General features: G+C 41.1%; 1 protein-coding gene across 1 annotated transcript; it reads right to left on the reverse strand.

Annotated features, from left to right (window-relative positions):
* Positions 1–281: 281 nt before the first annotated feature.
* eppk1 (epiplakin 1) lies at positions 282–23,932 on the reverse strand. Its single transcript, XM_068711408.1, has 3 exons — positions 23,845–23,932; positions 18,372–18,490; positions 282–17,240 (listed from the first exon to the last, which is right to left on the reverse strand). The coding sequence occupies exon 3, from the start codon at positions 17,224–17,226 to the stop codon at positions 1,240–1,242; it is 15,987 nt and encodes a 5,328-aa protein (XP_068567509.1). The 5' UTR covers positions 17,227–17,240; positions 18,372–18,490; positions 23,845–23,932; the 3' UTR covers positions 282–1,239.
* Between the last annotated feature and the right edge of the window lie 925 nt (positions 23,933–24,857).

Raw genomic sequence — 24,857 nt, forward strand, 5'->3', positions numbered from 1 at the left:
AAGCTGTTGTTGACATTGATTAAAATGTTTCCAACTGAGAGACATTTTTCCCACTCTTACACATTACAAATGGTTGAATTTGATTTGCTTTATTGTTGTTGAACAGGAAGTTTTATGGGTGCTTTTAGGGCTCTTAAAAGTTGTCCAACCCACATGAGGGCTCTTCAACCAGGAGATTATTTACAGTATGTGTTGTACTGAACTAATACACAAATCAAGTTCCAAAAATATGAAAATATTCTTACAAAATTGTTGAAAGAAAGACAAGACGGGACAAGACATAGTAGTCATATCTCACTTGTTTATTGAGCCACACAATCAAACAGTTGAAGCAGGACCAGTTTTACAATAATACAACAAAAAAAGCAACAGATGCATGGCTTGCTTCCAGGTGAGATCAATACAAAGTCTACTTGGGAAGCAAAATATTTCAGTAAGAACAGATTTTGCCTAAATGCTGTAAAACATAACTAAGTCCAGATTCTGTAGGCCAGGTAATAGTATGCTCAGCTGAATCCCATCTAGTTACATCAGTGCAAAACAATAGAATGCATTGATCCCCCAAATTACATTATAATAGGTCAAATAAGTATTACAAATCTAAAATGGTTAATACCACAATTACTGCCATTTATTGGTCAAAGAAGACCAGAATTAAGTGATTACATAGAAACTGAAATCAAGTAAAAATAAAGGCCAGACTATCTACTGTATTTTATAGTGTTTATATAGATATAAAACCAGTAGGATTTTTTCAGAACAGACATTTGACATTTATAACTAAAAGCATTAACGTCCCTATATGTAGATTTTATAAGCAATATTAGAAATGAGTCAGTTTGGGCAGTCTTTTTGAGGTTTTTAGCCCTTTATTAATTTCTCCAGGTTGAGTTACTTTAAGGTGTTAAAGACTGGCTGAATTTCAATTGGCTCAAAACGTCTATATTGTACATGGTCATCAATAATTGTAACCAAAGCACATTTTTCTATAATAGCATAGACCATTCTATATAATTCATTTATATTATTTAGCACATTACTGTATGTATGTATGTATTTTTCTCTCAAGTTTCTTAATCAACAACTCTAAATGCGTTTTGTAAAATGGTAGTGCAATTATTTTGTGACTAAGAAAAAAAATTGTACTGAATACAATTCTAAGTAAACAAAGCACTGTAAAATATCTGATAATGCAGGAAAAACACAAGGGTAAATGATTGTAGAAAGCTGTACTTTCCTTCACCTGTGCAAGGGGAGTAAACTGAGGCCTGTGATGGGATCTGTGATACACCTCTCAACCAGCTGAAGATAGGTGAGATTCTCTTGAGTGTTGGGATCAAAGAATCCCTTGGTGTCGTAATCAGGGTCAGACAGAATCTGGTTCATTTCTTCATCAAAATATCCTCTTTGGTACGCCACCTGTACAGGAACTCTGTGACTGTGGACTGGGTCAATTATGCCTCCGGTGGCAATTTGTGCTTCAAGGAGACGGATTCCATGATCTTTGACAATGAGATCTTTTTTCAAGGCCTGGAACAATGAAATTGTGTCTCCAGTGTAGGGATCTTTGTATCCTGTAACTGCCCTTTCTGCTGAAAGCAGCTTTTTTTTCCACTCACTGCCAACCACCCTTTGAGCTACAGCTTCCTCTACAGAAAGTTTCTTGTTTTTCACTGGGTCTATGACAACGCCAGTGGCAGCTTGGGCCTCCAGCAGAACCAGAGAAGTACCAGGAGTCAGCAGGCTTTTGCTTTTGGCCTCATAGATGCTTAGTGTCTCTTTGGTGGACTGCAGGTACACTCCTGCAATGCTGTTGGTTCCTTCAAGGTACCTATGCACTGAATCCATTGCACTTACTTCTGTCACTGTGACACTCCCAGCAGTAAGATTTTTGTAGAGGTCCTCAGTGATGATTTTTGATTCAAGCAACTCAGCAGCAGTGACGTCCTTTCTGATTCCATGGAAGTTTTCAACTTTATTTGTCTCTGTGACTGTAGTAGTGATGGTAGTTTTAGCTGTGCTGCTATCCACTTTTGTTTCTGGTGGTTGGCACATGACAATTGAAGATGATGAGGTTGACGTGGTCTGCTGCTGAATGATTGTCAGGATGATTTCCAAGAAGCGTTCGATTGTGATTGATCCAGACTTATACTGCTGCACAAGCTGTCTCCTCTTCTCCTCAGTGATGTATTTGGAGTAGAGTAGATCCCACAGAGACACTGTTGTTCCTTGATATTTCCCTTCTGCTCTGGTTGTTGTTGTAGATTTCAGAATGAGTTTTGTTGCCTCATCAACAAAGAAATAAAACTCGCCTTTCTTGGCAATTACCAGTAAGCTAAGGCCTGTGATGGGATCTGTGATACACCTCTCAACCAGCTGAAGATAGGTGAGATTCTCTTGAGTGTTGGGATCAAAGAATCCCTTGGTGTCGTCATCAGGGTCAGACAGAATCTGGTTCATTTCTTCATCAAAGTATCCTCTTTGGTACGCCACCTGTACAGGCACTCTGTGACTGTGGACTGGGTCAATTATGCCTCCGGTGGCAATTTGTGCTTCAAGGAGACGGATTCCATGATCTTTGACAATGAGATCTTTTTTCAAGGCCTGGAACAACGAAATTGTGTCTCCAGTGTAGGGATCTTTGTATCCTGTAACTGCCCTTTCTGCTGAAAGCAGCTTTTTTTCCCACTCACTGCCAACCACCCTTTGAGCTACAGCTTCCTCTACAGAAAGTTTCTTGTTTTTCACTGGGTCTATGACAAAGCCAGTGGCAGCTTGGGCCTCCAGCAGAACCAGAGAAGTACCAGGAGTCAGCAGGCTTTTGCTTTTGGCCTCATAGATGCTTAGTGTCTCTTTGGTGGACTGCAGGTACACTCCTGCAATGCTGTTGGTTCCTTCAAGGTACCTATGCACTGAATCCATTGCACTTACTTCTGTCACTGTGACACTCCCAGCAGTAAGATTTCTGTAGAGGTCCTCAGTGATGATTTTTGATTCAAGCAACTCAGCAGCAGTGACGTCCTTTCTGATTCCATGGAAGTTTTCAACTTTATTTGTCTCTGTGACTGTAGTAGTGATGGTAGTTTTAGCTGTGCTGCTATCCACTTTTGTTTCTGGTGGTTGGCACATGACAATTGAAGATGATGAGGTTGACGTGGTCTGCTGCTGAATGATTGTCAGGATGATTTCCAAGAAGCGTTCGATTGTGATTGATCCAGACTTATACTGCTGCACAAGCTGTCTCCTCTTCTCCTCAGTGATGTATTTGGAGTAGAGTAGATCCCACAGAGACACTGTTGTTCCTTGATATTTCCCTCCTGCTGTGGTTGTTGTTGTAGATTTCAGAATGAGTTTTGTTGCCTCATCAACAAAGAAATAAAACTCGCCTTTCTTGGCAATTACCAGTAAGCTAAGGCCTGTGATGGGATCTGTGATACACCTCTCAACCAGCTGAAGATATGTGAGATTCTCTTGAGTGTTGGGATCAAAGAATCCCTTGGTGTCGTCATCAGGGTCAGACAGAATCTGGTTCATTTCTTCATCAAAGTATCCTCTTTGGTACGCCACCTGTACAGGCACTCTGTGACTGTGGACTGGGTCAATTATGCCTCCGGTGGCAATTTGTGCTTCAAGGAGACGGATTCCATGATTTTTGACAATGAGATCTTTTTTCAAGGCCTGGAACAACGAAATTGTGTCTCCAGTGTAAGGATCTTTGTATCCTGTAACTGCTCTTTCTGCTGAAAGCAGCTTTTTTTCCCATTCACTGCCAACCACCCTTTGAGCTACAGCTTCCTCTACAGAAAGTTTCTTGTTTTTCACTGGGTCTATGACAAAGCCAGTGGCAGCTTGGGCCTCCAGCAGAACCAGAGAAGTACCAGGAGTCAGCAGGCTTTTGCTTTTGGCCTCATAGATGCTTAATGTCTCTTTGGTGGACTGCAGGTACACTCCTGCAATGCTGTTGGTTCCTTCAAGGTACCTATGCACTGAATCCATTGCACTTACTTCTGTCACTGTGACACTCCCAGCAGTAAGATTTTTGTAGAGGTCCTCAGTGATGATTTTTGATTCAAGCAACTCAGCAGCAGTGACGTCCTTTCTGATTCCATGGAAGTTTTCAACTTTATTTGTCTCTGTGACTGTAGTAGTGATGGTAGTTTTAGCTGTGCTGCTATCCACTTTTGTTTCTGGTGGTTGGCACATGACAATTGAAGATGATGAGGTTGACGTGGTCTGCTGCTGAATGATTGTCAGGATGATTTCCAAGAAGCGTTCGATTGTGATTGATCCAGATTTATACTGCTGCACAAGCTGTCTCCTCTTCTCCTCAGTGATGTATTTGGAGTAGAGTAGATCCCACAGAGACACTGTTGTTCCTTGATATTTCCCTCCTGCTGTGGCTGTTGTTGTAGATTTCAGAATGAGTTTTGTTGCCTCATCAACAAAGAAATAAAACTCGCCTTTCTTGGCAATTACCAGTAAGCTAAGGCCTGTGATGGGATCTGTGATACACCTCTCAACCAGCTGAAGATATGTGAGATTCTCTTGAGTGTTGGGATCAAAGAATCCCTTGGTGTCGTCATCAGGGTCAGACAGAATCTGGTTCATTTCTTCATCAAAGTATCCTCTTTGGTACGCCACCTGTACAGGCACTCTGTGACTGTGGACTGGGTCAATTATGCCTCCGGTGGCAATTTGTGCTTCAAGAAGACGGATTCCATGATCTTTGACAATGAGATCTTTTTTCAAGGCCTGGAACAAAGAAATTGTGTCTCCAGTGTAAGGATCTTTGTATCCTGTAACTGCTCTTTCTGCTGAAAGCAGCTTTTTTTCCCATTCACTGCCAACCACCCTTTGAGCTACAGCTTCCTCTACAGAAAGTTTCTTGTTTTTCACTGGGTCTATGACAAAGCCAGTGGCAGCTTGGGCCTCCAGCAGAACCAGAGAAGTACCAGGAGTCAGCAGGCTTTTGCTTTTGGCCTCATAGATGCTTAGTGTCTCTTTGGTGGACTGCAGGTACACTCCTGCAATGCTGTTGGTTCCTTCAAGGTACCTATGCACTGAATCCATTGCACTTACTTCTGTCACTGTGACACTCCCAGCAGTAAGATTTTTGTAGAGGTCCTCAGTGATGATTTTTGATTCAAGCAACTCAGCAGCAGTGACGTCCTTTCTGATTCCATGGAAGTTTTCAACTTTATTTGTCTCTGTGACTGTAGTAGTGATGGTAGTTTTAGCTGTGCTGCTATCCACTTTTGTTTCTGGTGGTTGGCACATGACAATTGAAGATGATGAGGTTGACGTGGTCTGCTGCTGAATGATTGTCAGGATGATTTCCAAGAAGCGTTCGATTGTGATTGATCCAGATTTATACTGCTGCACAAGCTGTCTCCTCTTCTCCTCAGTGATGTATTTGGAGTAGAGTAGATCCCACAGAGACACTGTTGTTCCTTGATATTTCCCTCCTGCTGTGGCTGTTGTTGTAGATTTCAGAATGAGTTTTGTTGCCTCATCAACAAAGAAATAAAACTCGCCTTTCTTGGCAATTACCAGTAAGCTAAGGCCTGTGATGGGATCTGTGATACACCTCTCAACCAGCTGAAGATATGTGAGATTCTCTTGAGTGTTGGGATCAAAGAATCCCTTGGTGTCGTCATCAGGGTCAGACAGAATCTGGTTCATTTCTTCATCAAAGTATCCTCTTTGGTACGCCACCTGTACAGGCACTCTGTGACTGTGGACTGGGTCAATTATGCCTCCGGTGGCAATTTGTGCTTCAAGAAGACGGATTCCATGATCTTTGACAATGAGATCTTTTTTCAAGGCCTGGAACAAAGAAATTGTGTCTCCAGTGTAAGGATCTTTGTATCCTGTAACTGCCCTTTCTGCTGAAAGCAGCTTTTTTTCCCACTCACTGCCGACCACCCTTTGAGCTACAGCTTCCTCTACAGAAAGTTTCTTGTTTTTCACTGGGTCTATGACAAAGCCAGTGGCAGCTTGGGCCTCCAGCAGAACCAGAGAAGTACCAGGAGTCAGCAGGCTTTTGCTTTTGGCCTCATAGATGCTTAGTGTCTCTTTGGTGGACTGCAGGTACACTCCTGCAATGCTGTTGGTTCCTTCAAGGTACCTATGCACTGAATCCATTGCACTTACTTCTGTCACTGTGACACTCCCAGCAGTAAGATTTTTGTAGAGGTCCTCAGTGATGATTTTTGATTCAAGCAACTCAGCAGCAGTGACGTCCTTTCTGATTCCATGGAAGTTTTCAACTTTATTTGTCTCTGTGACTGTAGTAGTGATGGTAGTTTTAGCTGTGCTGCTATCCACTTTTGTTTCTGGTGGTTGGCACATGACAATTGAAGATGATGAGGTTGACGTGGTCTGCTGCTGAATGATTGTCAGGATGATTTCCAAGAAGCGTTCGATTGTGATTGATCCAGACTTATACTGCTGCACAAGCTGTCTCCTCTTCTCCTCAGTGATGTATTTGGAGTAGAGTAGATCCCACAGAGACACCGTTGTTCCTTGATATTTCCCTCCTGCTGTGGTTGTTGTTGTAGATTTCAGAATGAGTTTTGTTGCCTCATCAACAAAGAAATAAAACTCGCCTTTCTTGGCAATTACCAGTAAGCTAAGGCCTGTGATGGGATCTGTGATACACCTCTCAACCAGCTGAAGATATGTGAGATTCTCTTGAGTGTTGGGATCAAAGAATCCCTTGGTGTCGTCATCAGGGTCAGACAGAATCTGGTTCATTTCTTCATCAAAGTATCCTCTTTGGTACGCCACCTGTACAGGCACTCTGTGACTGTGGACTGGGTCAATTATGCCTCCGGTGGCAATTTGTGCTTCAAGAAGACGGATTCCATGATTTTTGACAATGAGATCTTTTTTCAAGGCCTGGAACAACGAAATTGTGTCTCCAGTGTAGGGATCTTTGTATCCTGTAACTGCTCTTTCTGCTGAAAGCAGCTTTTTTTCCCACTCACTGCCAACCACCCTTTGAGCTACAGCTTCCTCTACAGAAAGTTTCTTGTTTTTCACTGGGTCTATGACAAAGCCAGTGGCAGCTTGGGCCTCCAGCAGAACCAGAGAAGTACCAGGAGTCAGCAGGCTTTTGCTTTTGGCCTCATAGATGCTTAGTGTCTCTTTGGTGGACTGCAGGTACACTCCTGCAATGCTGTTGGTTCCTTCAAGGTACCTATGCACTGAATCCATTGCACTTACTTCTGTCACTGTGACACTCCCAGCAGTAAGATTTTTGTAGAGGTCCTCAGTGATGATTTTTGATTCAAGCAACTCAGCAGCAGTGACGTCCTTTCTGATTCCATGGAAGTTTTCAACTTTATTTGTCTCTGTGACTGTAGTAGTGATGGTAGTTTTAGCTGTGCTGCTATCCACTTTTGTTTCTGGTGGTTGGCACATGACAATTGAAGATGATGAGGTTGACGTGGTCTGCTGCTGAATGATTGTCAGGATGATTTCCAAGAAGCGTTCGATTGTGATTGATCCAGACTTATACTGCTGCACAAGCTGTCTCCTCTTCTCCTCAGTGATGTATTTGGAGTAGAGTAGATCCCACAGAGACACCGTTGTTCCTTGATATTTCCCTCCTGCTGTGGTTGTTGTTGTAGATTTCAGAATGAGTTTTGTTGCCTCATCAACAAAGAAATAAAACTCGCCTTTCTTGGCAATTACCAGTAAGCTAAGGCCTGTGATGGGATCTGTGATACACCTCTCAACCAGCTGAAGATATGTGAGATTCTCTTGAGTGTTGGGATCAAAGAATCCCTTGGTGTCGTCATCAGGGTCAGACAGAATCTGGTTCATTTCTTCATCAAAGTATCCTCTTTGGTACGCCACCTGTACAGGCACTCTGTGACTGTGGACTGGGTCAATTATGCCTCCGGTGGCAATTTGTGCTTCAAGAAGACGGATTCCATGATTTTTGACAATGAGATCTTTTTTCAAGGCCTGGAACAACGAAATTGTGTCTCCAGTGTAGGGATCTTTGTATCCTGTAACTGCTCTTTCTGCTGAAAGCAGCTTTTTTTCCCACTCACTGCCAACCACCCTTTGAGCTACAGCTTCCTCTACAGAAAGTTTCTTGTTTTTCACTGGGTCTATGACAAAGCCAGTGGCAGCTTGGGCCTCCAGCAGAACCAGAGAAGTACCAGGAGTCAGCAGGCTTTTGCTTTTGGCCTCATAGATGCTTAGTGTCTCTTTGGTGGACTGCAGGTACACTCCTGCAATGCTGTTGGTTCCTTCAAGGTACCTATGCACTGAATCCATTGCACTTACTTCTGTCACTGTGACACTCCCAGCAGTAAGATTTTTGTAGAGGTCCTCAGTGATGATTTTTGATTCAAGCAACTCAGCAGCAGTGACGTCCTTTCTGATTCCATGGAAGTTTTCAACTTTATTTGTCTCTGTGACTGTAGTAGTGATGGTAGTTTTAGCTGTGCTGCTATCCACTTTTGTTTCTGGTGGTTGGCACATGACAATTGAAGATGATGAGGTTGACGTGGTCTGCTGCTGAATGATTGTCAGGATGATTTCCAAGAAGCGTTCGATTGTGATTGATCCAGACTTATACTGCTGCACAAGCTGTCTCCTCTTCTCCTCAGTGATGTATTTGGAGTAGAGTAGATCCCACAGAGACACTGTTGTTCCTTGATATTTCCCTCCTGCTGTGGTTGTTGTTGTAGATTTCAGAATGAGTTTTGTTGCCTCATCAACAAAGAAATAAAACTCGCCTTTCTTGGCAATTACCAGTAAGCTAAGGCCTGTGATGGGATCTGTGATACACCTCTCAACCAGCTGAAGATATGTGAGATTCTCTTGAGTGTTGGGATCAAAGAATCCCTTGGTGTCGTCATCAGGGTCAGACAGAATCTGGTTCATTTCTTCATCAAAGTATCCTCTTTGGTACGCCACCTGTACAGGCACTCTGTGACTGTGGACTGGGTCAATTATGCCTCCGGTGGCAATTTGTGCTTCAAGAAGACGGATTCCATGATCTTTGACAATGAGATCTTTTTTCAAGGCCTGGAACAAAGAAATTGTGTCTCCAGTGTAAGGATCTTTGTATCCTGTAACTGCCCTTTCTGCTGAAAGCAGCTTTTTTTCCCACTCACTGCCGACCACCCTTTGAGCTACAGCTTCCTCTACAGAAAGTTTCTTGTTTTTCACTGGGTCTATGACAAAGCCAGTGGCAGCTTGGGCCTCCAGCAGAACCAGAGAAGTACCAGGAGTCAGCAGGCTTTTGCTTTTGGCCTCATAGATGCTTAGTGTCTCTTTGGTGGACTGCAGGTACACTCCTGCAATGCTGCTGGTTCCTTCAAGGTACCTATGCACTGAATCCATTGCACTTACTTCTGTCACTGTGACACTCCCAGCAGTAAGATTTTTGTAGAGGTCCTCAGTGATGATTTTTGATTCAAGCAACTCAGCAGCAGTGACGTCCTTTCTGATTCCATGGAAGTTTTCAACTTTATTTGTCTCTGTGACTGTAGTAGTGATGGTAGTTTTAGCTGTGCTGCTATCCACTTTTGTTTCTGGTGGTTGGCACATGACAATTGAAGATGATGAGGTTGATGTGGTCTGCTGCTGAATGATTGTCAGGATGATTTCCAAGAAGCGTTCGATTGTGATTGACCCAGATTTATACTGCTGCACAAGCTGTCTCCTCTTCTCCTCAGTGATGTATTTGGAGTAGAGTAGATCCCACAGAGACACCGTTGTTCCTTGATATTTCCTTCCTGCTGTGGCTGTTGTTGTAGATTTCAGAATGAGTTTTGTTGCCTCATCAACAAAGAAATAAAACTCGCCTTTCTTGGCAATTACCAGTAAGCTAAGGCCTGTGATGGGATCTGTGATACACCTCTCAACCAGCTGAAGATAGGTGAGATTCTCTTGAGTGTTGGGATCAAAGAATCCCTTGGTGTCGTCATCAGGGTCAGACAGAATCTGGTTCATTTCTTCATCAAAGTATCCTCTTTGGTACGCCACCTGTACAGGCACTCTGTGACTGTGGACTGGGTCAATTATGCCTCCGGTGGCAATTTGTGCTTCAAGAAGACGGATTCCATGATTTTTGACAATGAGATCTTTTTTCAAGGCCTGGAACAACGAAATTGTGTCTCCAGTGTAGGGATCTTTGTATCCTGTAACTGCTCTTTCTGCTGAAAGTAGCTTTTTTTCCCACTCACTGCCGACCACCCTTTGAGCTACAGCTTCCTCTACAGAAAGTTTCTTGTTTTTCACTGGGTCTATGACAAAGCCAGTGGCAGCTTGGGCCTCCAGCAGAACCAGAGAAGTACCAGGAGTCAGCAGGCTTTTGCTTTTGGCCTCATAGATGCTTAGTGTCTCTTTGGTGGACTGCAGGTACACTCCTGCAATGCTGTTGGTTCCTTCAAGGTACCTATGCACTGAATCCATTGCACTTACTTCTGTCACTGTGACACTCCCAGCAGTAAGATTTCTGTAGAGGTCCTCAGTGATGATTTTTGATTCAAGCAACTCAGCAGCAGTGACGTCCTTTCTGATTCCATGGAAGTTTTCAACTTTATTTGTCTCTGTGACTGTAGTAGTGATGGTAGTTTTAGCTGTGCTGCTATCCACTTTTGTTTCTGGTGGTTGGCACATGACAATTGAAGATGATGAGGTTGATGTGGTCTGCTGCTGAATGATTGTCAGGATGATTTCCAAGAAGCGTTCGATTGTGATTGATCCAGACTTATACTGCTGCACAAGCTGTCTCCTCTTCTCCTCAGTGATGTATTTGGTGTAGAGTAGATCCCACAGAGACACTGTTGTTCCTTGATATTTCCCTTCTGCTCTGGTTGTTGTTGTAGATTTCAGAATGAGTTTTGTTGCCTCATCAACAAAGAAATAAAACTCGCCTTTCTTGGCAATTACCAGTAAGCTAAGGCCTGTGATGGGATCTGTGATACACCTCTCAACCAGCTGAAGATATGTGAGATTCTCTTGAGTGTTGGGATCAAAGAATCCCTTGGTGTCGTCATCAGGGTCAGACAGAATCTGGTTCATTTCTTCATCAAAGTATCCTCTTTGGTACGCCACCTGTACAGGCACTCTGTGACTGTGGACTGGGTCAATTATGCCTCCGGTGGCAATTTGTGCTTCAAGGAGACGGATTCCATGATTTTTGACAATGAGATCTTTTTTCAAGGCCTGGAACAACGAAATTGTGTCTCCAGTGTAAGGATCTTTGTATCCTGTAACTGCCCTTTCTGCTGAAAGCAGCTTTTTTTTCCACTCACTGCCAACCACCCTTTGAGCTACAGCTTCCTCTACAGAAAGTTTCTTGTTTTTCACTGGGTCTATGACAAAGCCAGTGGCAGCTTGGGCCTCCAGCAGAACCAGAGAAGTACCAGGAGTCAGCAGGCTTTTGCTTTTGGCCTCATAGATGCTTAGTGTCTCTTTGGTGGACTGCAGGTACACTCCTGCAATGCTGTTGGTTCCTTCAAGGTACCTATGCACTGAATCCATTGCACTTACTTCTGTCACTGTGACACTCCCAGCAGTAAGATTTCTGTAGAGGTCCTCAGTGATGATTTTTGATTCAAGCAACTCAGCAGCAGTGACGTCCTTTCTGATTCCATGGAAGTTTTCAACTTTATTTGTCTCTGTGACTGTAGTAGTGATGGTAGTTTTAGCTGTGCTGCTATCCACTTTTGTTTCTGGTGGTTGGCACATGACAATTGAAGATGATGAGGTTGACGTGGTCTGCTGCTGAATGATTGTCAGGATGATTTCCAAGAAGCGTTCGATTGTGATTGATCCAGACTTATACTGCTGCACAAGCTGTCTCCGCTTCTCCTCAGTGATGTATTTGGAGTAGAGTAGATCCCACAGAGACACTGTTGTTCCTTGATATTTCCCTTCTGCTCTGGTTGTTGTTGTAGATTTCAGAATGAGTTTTGTTGCCTCATCAACAAAGAAATAAAACTCGCCTTTTTTTACTATGGACAGTAAATTGAGGCCTGTATTTGGGTCTGTGACACACCTCTCAACCAGCTGAAGATAGGTGAGGTTATCTTGAGTGTTGGGATCAAAGAATCCCTTGGTGTCGTCATCAGCGTCAGACAGAATCTGGTTCATTTCTTCATCAAAGTATCCTCTTTGGTACGCCACCTGTACAGGCACTCTGTGACTGTGGACTGGGTCAATTATGCCTCCGGTGGCAATTTGTGCTTCAAGGAGACGGATTCCATGATCTTTGACAATGAGATCCTTTTTCAAGGCCTGGAACAAAGAAATTGTGTCTCCAGTGTAGGGATCTTTGTATCCTGTAACTGCCCTTTCTGCTGAAAGCAGCTTTTTTTTCCACTCACTGCCAACCACCCTTTGCGCTACAGCTTCCTCTACAGAAAGTTTCTTGTTTTTCACTGGGTCTATGACAAATCCAGTTGCAGCTTGGGCCTCCAGCAGCACAAGAGATGTGCCAGGGGTCAGCAGGCTTTTGGTTTTGGCTTCGTAGATGCTCATAACTTTCTTTGTAGACTCAACTCTGACACCTGCTATACAGTTTGTAGCTCCAAGGTACTTCTGAATCAATTCCATTTTGTTAACATTCTCTTCAGTTACTTTTCCTTGTATAATCTCTGCGAAAAGCTCCTTTGAGATAATCTTTGACTCATACAACTCACTGGCTGAGACCTGCTTTCTTAGTCCTTTGAACTTTCTTTCTTTGGTTGATACCTCCGTAATGATGACAGTGAGTATTTCAATGATCTCCTCCATTTTCATGGCTCCTGTCTTGTATTGTTGTATGAGCTGTTCCCTTTTTTGTTTTGATATGTATTCAGAGAGCAACACTTCCCATAATGTCACCTTTTTATCTTTGAATTTCCCTGCATTCATGGCGATAGCTCTGTTTTTGAATGCAAGCTCGATTTGCTCATCTGTGTGAAATACATGGGATTCTTCTTGATACAGGGGTAGAAGAAGTAGCCCTGTTTCAGGATCTTTCTCACATCGCTTTATCAGCTGATGGTAAGAGAGGTTTTCTTTGGTGTTTGGGTCAAAGAATCCCTTTGCGTCACTAGTGGGGTTCAACAGAGCTTTTCTTATTTCTTCATCCAGATGTCCCTTTTTAATAGCAACATGAATAGGAAGCCTGTGACTTTGATTTGGGTCAATGATTCCTCCAGTTGCTATCTGTGTCTCAAGAAGACGAATACCATCACTTCTTTGAATCAGCTGTTCATCCATGGCTTCAAACAGTGATATTGTTGTGTCTGTGTATGGATCTTTATAGCCAGTGACATTACGTTCTGCTAAGAGTAGTTGCTCATGTACATCTGGTCCAATTACTTTCTCTCGTGCTGCCTCATCAACACCATAGAACTTGTTTTTGAGAGGATCAATGATCCATCCTGTTGCAGCCTGCGCTTCAAGTAGTGCAAGTGCAATGCCAGGTGTCAACAGATCTTCTTTTTTTGCGTCATATATGCTCATTACTTTCTGGGATGGATGAACCTTAATTCCAGCAATGCTCCCAGTTCCCCTTAGGTATCCTCTCACAGGTTCACTTTGGATTAGTGCCTCAAGAGTGAGTTTTCCTTCTTTCACCTGTTTGAATGTATTTGCATCAATGATATCAGAATCCAGTAGTTGTTGTGCAGAGACAGGTTTTCTTAAGCCCATTATCATTTTAGGAGTTTCATTCTCCAGTTTTTCAATGGTGGAAATCACTATTGTGATTATGGTTTGTGTGGTTATCTTCCTTGTTCTGTATTTTTCAAAGAATTCAAGCTGCTGATCCTCAGTGAAGTACCCGGAGTGAATCAAGTCCCACAGAGAAACTGATTTTCCTGCAAAACGTCCTACTAGTATGCTAACAGCTGTCTTTTCAAACTCTTGCTTTATCTCTGTGTTAGTGGACATATTTGTCTTTGTTCCCATAGCTGTTGGTTTGTCATTAAGTGGCAGAAGAAACAGTCCTGTTTCCTCATCTTTTACACATCTACCCAACATCTCCTTGTATGTCAGATGGTCTTGTGTCTTTGGGTCAAAAAAGCCCTTTGTGTCATCAGTTGGGTCTGATAGGATCTGATTAAGTTCTGCATCAAAATATCCTTTCCTGTATGCAACCTCAAGGGGCAAGTGAAGACACTTCAAAGGATCAATGATACCACCTGTAGCAATCTGGGCCTCAAGTAAACGAATGCCATGCTGCTTGACAATTAAATCCTTTTCCAAGGCTTGGAAAAGTGAGATCTTTTGACCAGTGTATGGATCTCTGTAACCAGTGACAGCCCTCTCTGCAGACAAAAGCTTTTCATGCATCTGTGGACCAACCATCTTCTCTCTGAAAGCTTGTTCCACCGTAAGTTTTTTGTTTTTCAGAGGATCAACAATGAACCCTGTGGCCGCTTGTGCTTCAAGGAGGCAGAGAGCAGTGCCAGGTGTGAGAACGCCAATTTTCTGTGCCTCGTAGATGCTTAGCTTCTGATTGGAGGGTTGCAGTATCACCCCAGCCACACAACCTTTCCCTTGTAGGTAGGTTCTCACACTCTCCATTTTCATCAGATCTGTGCTTGTCATCTTTCCATCGACCATACTGTTGTATGTTTTTTCATCCACAATTTGAAGCTGCAAAAGATCCACAACAGAGACCTCTCCTCTGAGACCAGTAAAGCTCAACTCTGCTTGTCGTTTTATCTCCTTGCTCTCAATGATCTCCAAAATGGTGACAATGAGCTGCTCAATTGTGATTTTCCTTGACTTGAAGAGCTTAAAAAACATCTGTCTTTTGTCCTCCGTCACATACTCTGAATTGACAAGATCCCACAGTGTTGTGTGCTTGCCCTTGAACCTGCCATACTTAACAGTAATTGTTGTTGTTTTGAATGTTTCCCTAATATTATCATCTATGTTAATTCGGCTGCTTTTGCTTTTGAGTGGCAATAGGCACAGACCTGTAATGGGATCTCTGACACATCTGGCCAGGAGTTGCAAGTATGTCAGGTTCTCATGGGTGTTGGGATCAAAGAATCCTTTGGTGTCATCGCTTGCATCAATCAGGATCTCATTCATTTCCTCATTAAAGTATCCCTTCTTATAGGCCACATGGACAGGAATGCGATGGCTGTTCACTGGGTCAATGATTCCACCAGTGGCAATTTGTGCCTCCAGAAGTCGAATTCCATGGTCTTTTACGATGAGATCCTTTTGCATGGCTTGGAACAAAGAAATTATTTGGCCATCATATGGATTTTTGTACCCAGTGACCGCTTTCTCTGCTGAGCGCAATTTTTGACACACATCAGGCCCCACAATCTTTGCTTTGACAGCATCATCCACTGAAAACTTCTGGTTTCCAATAGGGTCAATTATGAACCCTGTTGCTGCCTGTGCCTCTAGTAGAATCAGAGCAGTGCCTGGCATCAGCTTTCCTTTTTGTCTGGCCTGGTAGATGGTCATAATGCGAGAATCAGGAAGCAGAATGCCTGCAATGCTGTCTTTCCCCTGTAGGTAGACATTTACATTTTCATCTGCTATTACTTCCTTCACTGACATTTTCCCCTTTTTCAGATCCTCCATAACCTCCTTAGTAATGATGTCTGCTTCCACAAGCTGTGTGGCTGTGACAGTTTCTCTGATGCCTTCAAAGACAACATTTGTTGTTTTCACTGACTTTTCTATGACTTCCAGAACCGTTGTGATAATCATCTTGATATTGATCTTCCCCTCTCTGTACTTCTGAATGATGTCTTGCCTTTCCTGTTCATCAAAGTATTCTGACATCAGGAGTTCCCACAGAGATACTGTCATTCCCATGTACTTTCCACATGTCACGTTCACCTTCTCCTCTTTGAAGGACATTTTAGTTTGGTAGTCAATGAAGTTGAAATTCAGCCTGTCTGACTTACCAAGGAGAGGGAGGAGGCACAGTCCAGTGATGGGATCAATGACACACCTTTGCATTAGCTGAAGATAAGTTAGATTTTCTTCTGTGTTTGGGTCAAAGAAACCCTTTGTGTCATCCCCTGAATCATCTAGTATGTCGTTCATTTCTTGATCAAAATAACCTCTCTTGAAGGCCACTTCTGTTGGTAGCCTGTGACTGTTGACGGGGTCTATTACTCCACCTGTGGCAATTTGCGCCTCAAGTAGGCGGATCCCATGTTCCTTAACTATGAGGTCTTTTGACAGTGCTTGAAACAGAGATATAGTTTCGCCTGAGTATGGGTCTTTGTAGCCAGTTACTGCTCGCTCAGCAGAACGCAGCTTTGCATGATATTCAGGGCCAACAAGTTTGTTTTTGATGGCCTCATCCACAGTGAACTTTTTATTTTCTACAGGATCAATCATGAATCCAGTTGAAGCTTGTGCCTCCAGTAGAACTAGTGCTGTCCCAGGCATCAGTACGCCTTTCCTCATGGCTTCATAAATGCTCATTCTCTGATTGGATGAGAGTACAGCAATGCCTGCGATACTGCCTTTGCCTTGCAGGTATTCTTTTACTGTTTCCATCAACATCACATCCTGTGTTGTGGTATTTCCCCTCTGTAGGTCATCAAATGTTTTTTTGTCGATGATCTTTGATTCAAGGAGTTCAGTGGAGGAAATACCTTTTCGCAGACCTTTGAACGTGATGCAAATGGGAAGGAGGAACAGGCCTGTGTCAGGCTCCAACGTGCATTTCTCTAGGAGGTTTTGGTAGTTAAGATTTTCTTGTAAGCTTGGATTGTAGTACACTTTGAGCTCTGACATCTGGTCATTGAGCAAACCTTTTTCATAGAAGCCTTTTTGAATCGCAGATTCAACTGAAATATTTGACTTCTCAATAGGATCAAACAGGCCTTGTGTGGCGATTTGTGCTTCCAACAACCTCAATCCATAGTCTCTTGGGACTAAATCTTTTTGCACAGCTTGATATAAAGATATCATTTGGTTGGTGTAGGGGTCTACATAGCCAGTGACAGCTTTCTCGGCTGTGAGGAGTTTCTCTTTCATCTCCGGTCCAACTATTCCCTCCTTAACAGCATCAGCAACGGGAAGTATTCGATTGTGTATTGGGTCTACAATACCCACTGTGGCAGCTTGTGCTTCAAGCAGGGCTAATGCTGTTCCTGACTTAAGCAGACGTTTCTTCATGGCTTGATATATGGTTATCTTCTCCTTTGTTTTCTCCAGAAATACGCCAGCCACAGGTCCATGGACCTCTGTGTGGCCATTTTGATTAGAGTCCATCTTGTCCTATAGAGCTGTATAATACAAAAAACAGTTGCTTAAATTGGTTTAGATATTGCATGCATTTTTTGCACGTAACATTAAAAATATGTTGTGACCTCCACAACATTTTATAGATACATAAAATATGTTAGATGGATGATAGATGTGTACAGTGTTGGAATTATATGGCTATGCTATATATTATGGTCATTTTGAAGGCTGTAATTTATGTTGCTGTTAAGTAGTGTTACACTGAGAGGTGCTTCTACTTTGTATAAATAAAAGTAGACTAATTTTGAAAAACCTAATACATCAATGGAATTCAACATCATCTCTGACTACAGTCTCAAATTCTGCCAAGAGGTTTTGTAAAATGAATTCCTTTTCCATTTCTAGCTCTGTTTTTTTTTTTTTTTTTACCATTTTTAGTAGACAGTACAGCCCACCTATATGTCTAATCAAATGTTAGGGTATTGGCTGCTCTTAAGGTTACTGCGAAATCCCCCAAAAGCCACAGTGGGGATTCTTTTTAATACTTTTGCATTATGTTGCAGTTGGTTTGCATCGTTTCATTCCTTCACACAGTGTCATGTTGCTAGCTTTACATGGTTGGCTAAGAATTTGGATTTTGTACAGTCAGTTATTTATAGTCTGTAGAAGTCATAATTCAAGACCATTGCAGTGTTTGAATGCCTAAATTACCTAAAAAACCTGTTAACCCTTCCTAAATGACTGAAAACAGCTGCTCACTAACTTCAAAGCATTTTAAACATATAAACACTATGGTTACTTTGGTTGTCTTATAGTGATTTAAAACTGCAGCTTACTTCTATTTATTTAAAATAATTTTTGTCAAGATAATGCAAACACTTTTTTAGGAAATGCAAAAGTTCTTAAAACAAATCTGTCCACCTTAGACCTTAAGGGAATATGTAATATAATGCAGCAAAATACTGAAGGTAAAATGTTGTCAGTTTGAGCTGACGTTTCAAAATAATGAGGTAATGCCTTAAAATCACCAGCCTGTGGGAGAAAATACAAAGGTAAATAATAATTTGATCACATCCAAGGTAATGATTTTTTGTTTTCCTTAAAGTTAAGGAAGTGAACTTGAATTGCAGCCATAAGATGTTTTTTTATAATATGCGATCTGTCTTCCAAACCTTTCAGTTTCGTAATGAGTCTGTGGGCAGCCTCAGATCCTCGGGTGCTCAGTTTCCTTTCCAAAATCCAGGATGAAGTCCAAAAGTATGTGGGCATGTATGGTCATGAAACTCCACTCCTGTAGAGATAAGGCAAGTAAATAACATTTTGTTTATCAAATCTCTTCCTCATAAGCATGTTTATTTGACTTTATCAAATAAAGTTTATCAAATGTTTATTTGACTTTATTTTATTATTTTATTTTATAATGTGTAGTTTTTTTTTAATCATGTACTCTAAGTATTTATTGCACCTGTGTATTTATGTTATATATGTTCTTTGTTTTAAAGCAACACCATCACATTCAATTGATACACACAATATCAGATTAATAATCAACAAAGACGAAGATCATAATTATAATGAGGGTGATATTGTTACAACACTGGCCCTGTGTATGTTATACTCAATCCAATACAAATAGTCTTTTGCCATAAAAGTAAATTACCCAACTAACAAAAAAGAGAAATTAATATTTTTGTGACATGAATAGTATTTCTAGTTTGACATTACAGACTTAATTTTTAGTAGATATAAAAGGTAATTCATCTAGAACAAGTATTTATTTAGTTTAAAACAATTTAAAAAATCTTTATTTGCTGCTGCCTCGGGGCGATTGGTTGCCCCGTCGCTCAGAGGTCCTGGCGGCCGATCGACCCGGTCACGGCTGTTTTCTGTCCTGGCCCCACAGTGGTGGAATGAACTTCCCACTGACGTCAGGACAGCGGAGTCGCTGCCCATCTTTTGGCGCAGGCTGAAAACCCACCTCTTCAGGAAGTGCTACCCTGAGCCTTCCACTCAGCACTTATTGTATTCATACTAGCTTGTTGCACTTATTGTGCAACAAGTAAGTAAGTAATATTCTATTACTTATAGCACTATCTGTTTTTCTTGTTTCTGCACTGTACTTTGGCTCTGAGCTATGCTCTGCTTCATGCTCTTAGATGCTTGTTTGGAAAAGGAAATGTACTTATGACTTCTGGTGACTAGTAGTTCTTTTGATTACCAATGTTGATGCACTTATTGTAAGTCGCTTTGGATAACAGCGTCTGCTAAATGACTGTAATGTAATGTAATGTAATGTTATTTAAATAATAAAAGAGGTCTACCTTGTAACCACCTCCAATTAACTGTAGCTACATTCCAATTGAGGCCTTTATTCTACAGACCTTACAGATTTCATGCACCAAAATTACAATTTGTTTTGAATTCATCCATACATTTTATACATAATTCCTACGTTGGTACTTGGTGCACATAGAATAAAAATATATATCGCAATCAAGGTCAAATTTGAATTTCTGTCCGTGCACAGATTAGACATGAACTCTGCCAGGTCATGAACTTCTTTCACAAGCATCATGTATTTGCTTTGGCACATATTGCTTGAAAACTGGAACAGCCAAATGCCCTGTGTTGTAACAACAGACGCGGAACACAAGCACTTTGGAAGTCTTAAGCCTTTAACCTCGTCATTACAATTCTCAATGTTCACCCTCCTTTCACCCTTTGTTTTTGGCCTCCACCACCTCCTGAGGGAAATATCTGTCTCTTTAGATGCAAAATGCTCCACAATGTTCACCAGCTAGTTGCTAACTGTCTGTACGCTGTTTAGTGCTAGGAAGGTATTGTACAGCGGTTTTCTGTTGCTAAAAACAGCTACCTGCTGCAGCTGCAATAACAGAACAAGATGCTAAGATGCTCCTTAAAGATGCTAATTTTCACTAAGGGCACTTCCTTTTATGTGCAAATAGTCATGCAATCCAGTATTCATATGAAAATATTGATTATAGCTACTTCAAAGGGGTGGAAACTGTAACTTTGGAGTCATACTACGTGCAGCTACGATGGCTATCATCGGTCAAGTCAGTGAATACATCTGTAAGGTATAATCATAATCCAACTCTAGAACACAGTTGTATACACCCCCAGTACTATTAAATTACCTCTCACAAATAAGGAGAATACCCAGAGGCTCGTTCCACACCTTCTGTGGAAAGGTTAACAGCATTATGATGTCATTGCTTCCAGTAGGAGTGAATTTTTCTCACTCTCAAAAAACAGGGTGTGGAGGGGATTGCTGCCATGACATTCACAGACCTGCTCACTGTTTTAATGCACAACTGAAAGGGTAAAGCCAGACAAGGCCCTATTCTTTACATTATTAGCTCTATATGTTACTTACTGTGGGAATTCTATCAGAAAATCACCATTATTAGCCTCACTGCATGAGATGGAAATCACTCAAGCCTTTTTGCACAGTAGCCTATGAGCATCTTTTAGTTAAAAATGTAATTTCTAATCTCAGTAGACTAAAGGTGTGAGACTGCTTTTCACTGCATGCGATGCGACGCCTGTAAGTTCACTATCCTGCAGTTACAACATCACATGTATTTGTAGCCTACAACAGCAGTCATGCAGTGCAGCAGTATCTCTGCCTGCAGCTGCTGAATGCGCTGTTTGTTACCGTCACCCACTTTGTAAATGTTTGAATGCTTATAAAGATGTTGAACATTTACTTTGCATTCATTACGCTGTGTGAGCCTGCTCATCATATCGTACAAACAAATGCATCACCTGCATGAAGCTTCAGAGTTGTTTAAATACACTGCTTCCGGTTCGCTTTAAGTACTTAATCAAATTCAGGATGAGGTAGCGACAATGAAGTAGACTCAGTAGCACAGTACAACAGCTCTGCCATAACGTCATAATATCTAACTCATAATGTTCCACTTTGAGTTGGCATTGTCAGAAACGTGTCTATTCAATTACATGTTTATAATTGAGGTCCTAGTTAAAGGTGGTGTTGAACTGGACAGCATTATGTTGTGACGTGTTTCTTCTTCTTTTTTTTTTTTGTCACTCCCATAAAACATGAAGGTGGGCAGAATATTTCAAACACCTCTAAATATAATGCAGTCCAGTACAACACCAAAGTGCTAAAACATGTTATTTAATTAGCACGTCTATGACAGTGTCAACAAAAAAAGGTTATAGGTGTTTTAAAAGCAGAGGAGTGTAATTGCACCTTATTATCTGTTCTGAATCTATTACTAATACAATTCTAATTACAGCTGCAATTAACTATTCATCTGCCGATTGATTATGGTCTGTAAAACAGAGGAAAAAGCGGCCACAACATTTGTTTTTTAGCCCGAGTTGACGTCTTCAGGTGTTTAATTTTGTCCGACCAACAGTCCAAAACCCAAATATGATTCAATCTACAATAAAGATAAACACGGGAAAGTAGAACATTCTCGCAATCAGGAGGCTGGAGCTTGGTAATGTCTGACATTTCTGCTTGAAAATGTAATGCAAAATAGTTCAACTAGATCAATTAATCTTTACAGCTCTAATTTTAATGACACTACCATTACTTTTAACTAAATAATCACTAATCCTTTCAGCCAACAAACTAAATCTGGTTACCTTTAACTTTGACCAGATTTTAGATAGATACCAGAACTTTAATTAAGGAAAAAGCGGTAACTCTTTCTATGACGCCCAATAAAAACTATGGAAAATACATATAATGCATTACAATCTGCTTTTAACACTGTATAATTAAAGTTATAAGCCTTCACAAATATTCATAATGCTTAATAACAATAACCATAACACACGTTTTATAAGGTCAAGTACAATACTTCACAATTGCTGGTCACTCACTGACATTTGGATCATTGTTGTAATACGTTATAATCTTTGAATAATGCATTACAATGTGATGATGAGTTAGTCTCAGTGGTCATTGTTTGCTTTAAGTAGAGTGAAAAAAGATAGCATTAAATCTATGCAAGAACAACACACAAAGCGTTGTAAAATCAATGTATTTGTTTAATGGGTCATATCAGAAATTGAGTACTCCAATTTGAATCAACTTTTAATGACGAACAACTGAATGATGGACATTTACATTTCACAAATATAACGTTTCCCCAAAAAACGCTTTATTGACTCAAAATACTGTCTTTATCGTACATGAAACAATTTCTACTTTTCCTGTAGCTGTATATAACGGGCCATTATTTGAGTCAGTTGGTTCCTTAGAATTAGAGTTTTTTGGGGAAACATTACATTAGTGAAATGTAATTTTCCATCATTCAGTTTGTCAAATTGGAGTGCCTTACTAGTGCTCAGTTTATTGTCTGTTATGACCCGTTATATACAGCTGTAGGAAATAGAATGGTTTTCAAGTATATTTTGAGTCCATCGAGTCCTTAGAGTGAGTTTTTGGGAAGACAGTACATTTGTGAAATGTAAATGTGACGTTGGTTTAATTATATATTTACTTACTTCAGTTAAAGCAAACAATGTGACTTATAACCAGCTTGTAATTTATTATATCTGCCCATACTTCAGAAATATCATTACTTCACCTAAAGCACCCAATGGCCACTTAGAGTAACTTATAATCACACTGTAATGCATTATAAGAATATTATGATTAGTACTAGTAAATAATTAGTAAGTCAGTGAGTAACCAGAAATGATGGAGTATTATAATACTTGACCTTATAAGTCATTATAAAATGCTTTATGTATTATCATTTTTGTCATAAAGCATAATGCATATTTATGAGTGCTGCTTGTCATAATTATACTACCCCATAGCCAGATTTGAGTATTACATATGAAATAATAAAGCATTATTAAGTAAAACCGATTCACTCTAAAAAGTGCACGATGCACAATAAGTCTGACATGTCCAGCTCCTCCTCGTCTGAATAAGTTACAAGGTTTCCAATAGTAGCTTTGACTTAGCCAACAATCTGTGAACAGCAGAGCAGCTACCTTGTGTGTCTTGAAGAAAAACAAAATCTAGACCAAGTTTACGATTGTCACCACCCTGCAAATTGCCTATCTGTTCTCACCCTTTGGATCACATACAGCACACATCATTGCATCATGTCTATGACGCCCCAAGTCTTTATCATTGCATTCTTGACACCATCTCAGCAGTAAAAGAAACAGGAATGAATGAGGCAATGGAGTATCAATTGTTACATAATAGTTTCTGTCGCTTTGGAAAATGTTGGATTGCCACTATGTGTGTCAACAGCCCAGAGGGGAATGTAGATACAATGTTCAGTCTTCTCAAAAGCCGTCACAGTTGCACACAGGCTATGTGTAAAACAATATCTTAACAAGTGTGGTCAAAGGTATGGGTGAGGAATGTTTGCTTTCCTTTTTATCAGAAGGGAGTTGGCTGACAGTGCAGGATACACATCATTTTTTTCCCTTTTGGCTGTTTCAACACTATCTCGGTCCCGCTCAAAAGAAAACTAAGCTGCAGTTTAAATGTGCTCTTTACTCTGGATTAAACAACACTTTCACTAAAACAATTAGCTTTTCCTTGACAATGTTCTTTAGAACTTAGAACTATTGAATTTTCCATCACCGATCTTAAAAAAATACAGTATTTGCTCTCACCTGACGTTTGTAGAAAGTCCCACTCTGGTTAGCCGTCGGTGTCAGCCGGTGTGAGAGGGATTGGGACCTTGACGTGCTCCCAATGTCTCAGCGGTAGTCCTCTGTGCTCACCGGACTCATATACCGCCGGTCCAGCTGTTAAGTCCCTCCCCTCCCAACGAACAGCCTCCTCTCCTCAGACTGTGAGGGAGTACTTTTACACTGAGCTCAGGGTGCCAGAAATTCCTGCAGACTTCCTAAGAACATGTCCATTGTGCCATTAGACAATAACAAGCAAGCAAATGGATCTTACTGTGCTATAGGTGAGCAGATAATGAAACGGACAACCATGAAACCGAAGCTCAAATAATGTATTGTTACTTGTGTAAAATGTCTTAAAGATTGTTCTGGGTCAAACACAGGTGTCTTAAACCCTCTTTGTCTTTTATTGACGCATAGTAAATGTTTTTTTTTTTTACATACTAAAAGTGAGGCGATTATCTTCCTTATCTTTTGGGACAAGCAGAGCAGGATGCGTTGGTGATTAGAGAACTTTGTCTTTGTATTCGTACTTGTACCCTTGTACCCTCAGGTTTGGCAGGTTTTCAACTGTGAATAGCAGAGGCATTACACGGGATGTGGGGTGGGGGGGATTATAGTGTTGCGAAACAAAACAGACACCCTTTCCAGATAACATCTCTTATTAGGTGCATAAACCGGATGCAGAGACATTAGTAACATTATACTGACAACACCGAAGTCTGACTAATGTGCAGTTAGTCGACACATCTTGCCCAGGTGTATGCAACGACAACAGGTGATGACGACGTTTCACTCAGTCAAGCGTGAGAACACTTCAAATCAGTGTCTCAAAAGAACAGAAGTCACCCTTTAAAAAAAATTTAAAAAATTTAAAAAATCAGATTTTCTAGAAGTTGTGTGAATTTGTTTGTTAAAATAGAAATTAAGACACAAGGCGATCAACTCACGATTAGATCTTGAAGACTGGGTGCTGGATCCTTCATGTAGGTGAT

The sequence above is a fragment of the Cebidichthys violaceus genome, unplaced genomic scaffold (assembly GCF_023349555.1).
Source record: "Cebidichthys violaceus isolate CVI_PGR_0920_01 unplaced genomic scaffold, fCebVio1.0.p SCAF_16, whole genome shotgun sequence".
Classification (NCBI taxonomy): Eukaryota; Metazoa; Chordata; class Actinopteri; order Perciformes; family Stichaeidae; genus Cebidichthys; species Cebidichthys violaceus.

Excerpts from the sequence above, each read along its gene's own strand:
- eppk1 (XM_068711408.1), bottom strand. The coding sequence starts at position 17,226 with ATGGACTCTAATCAAAATGGCCACACAGAGGTCCATGGACCTGTGGCT.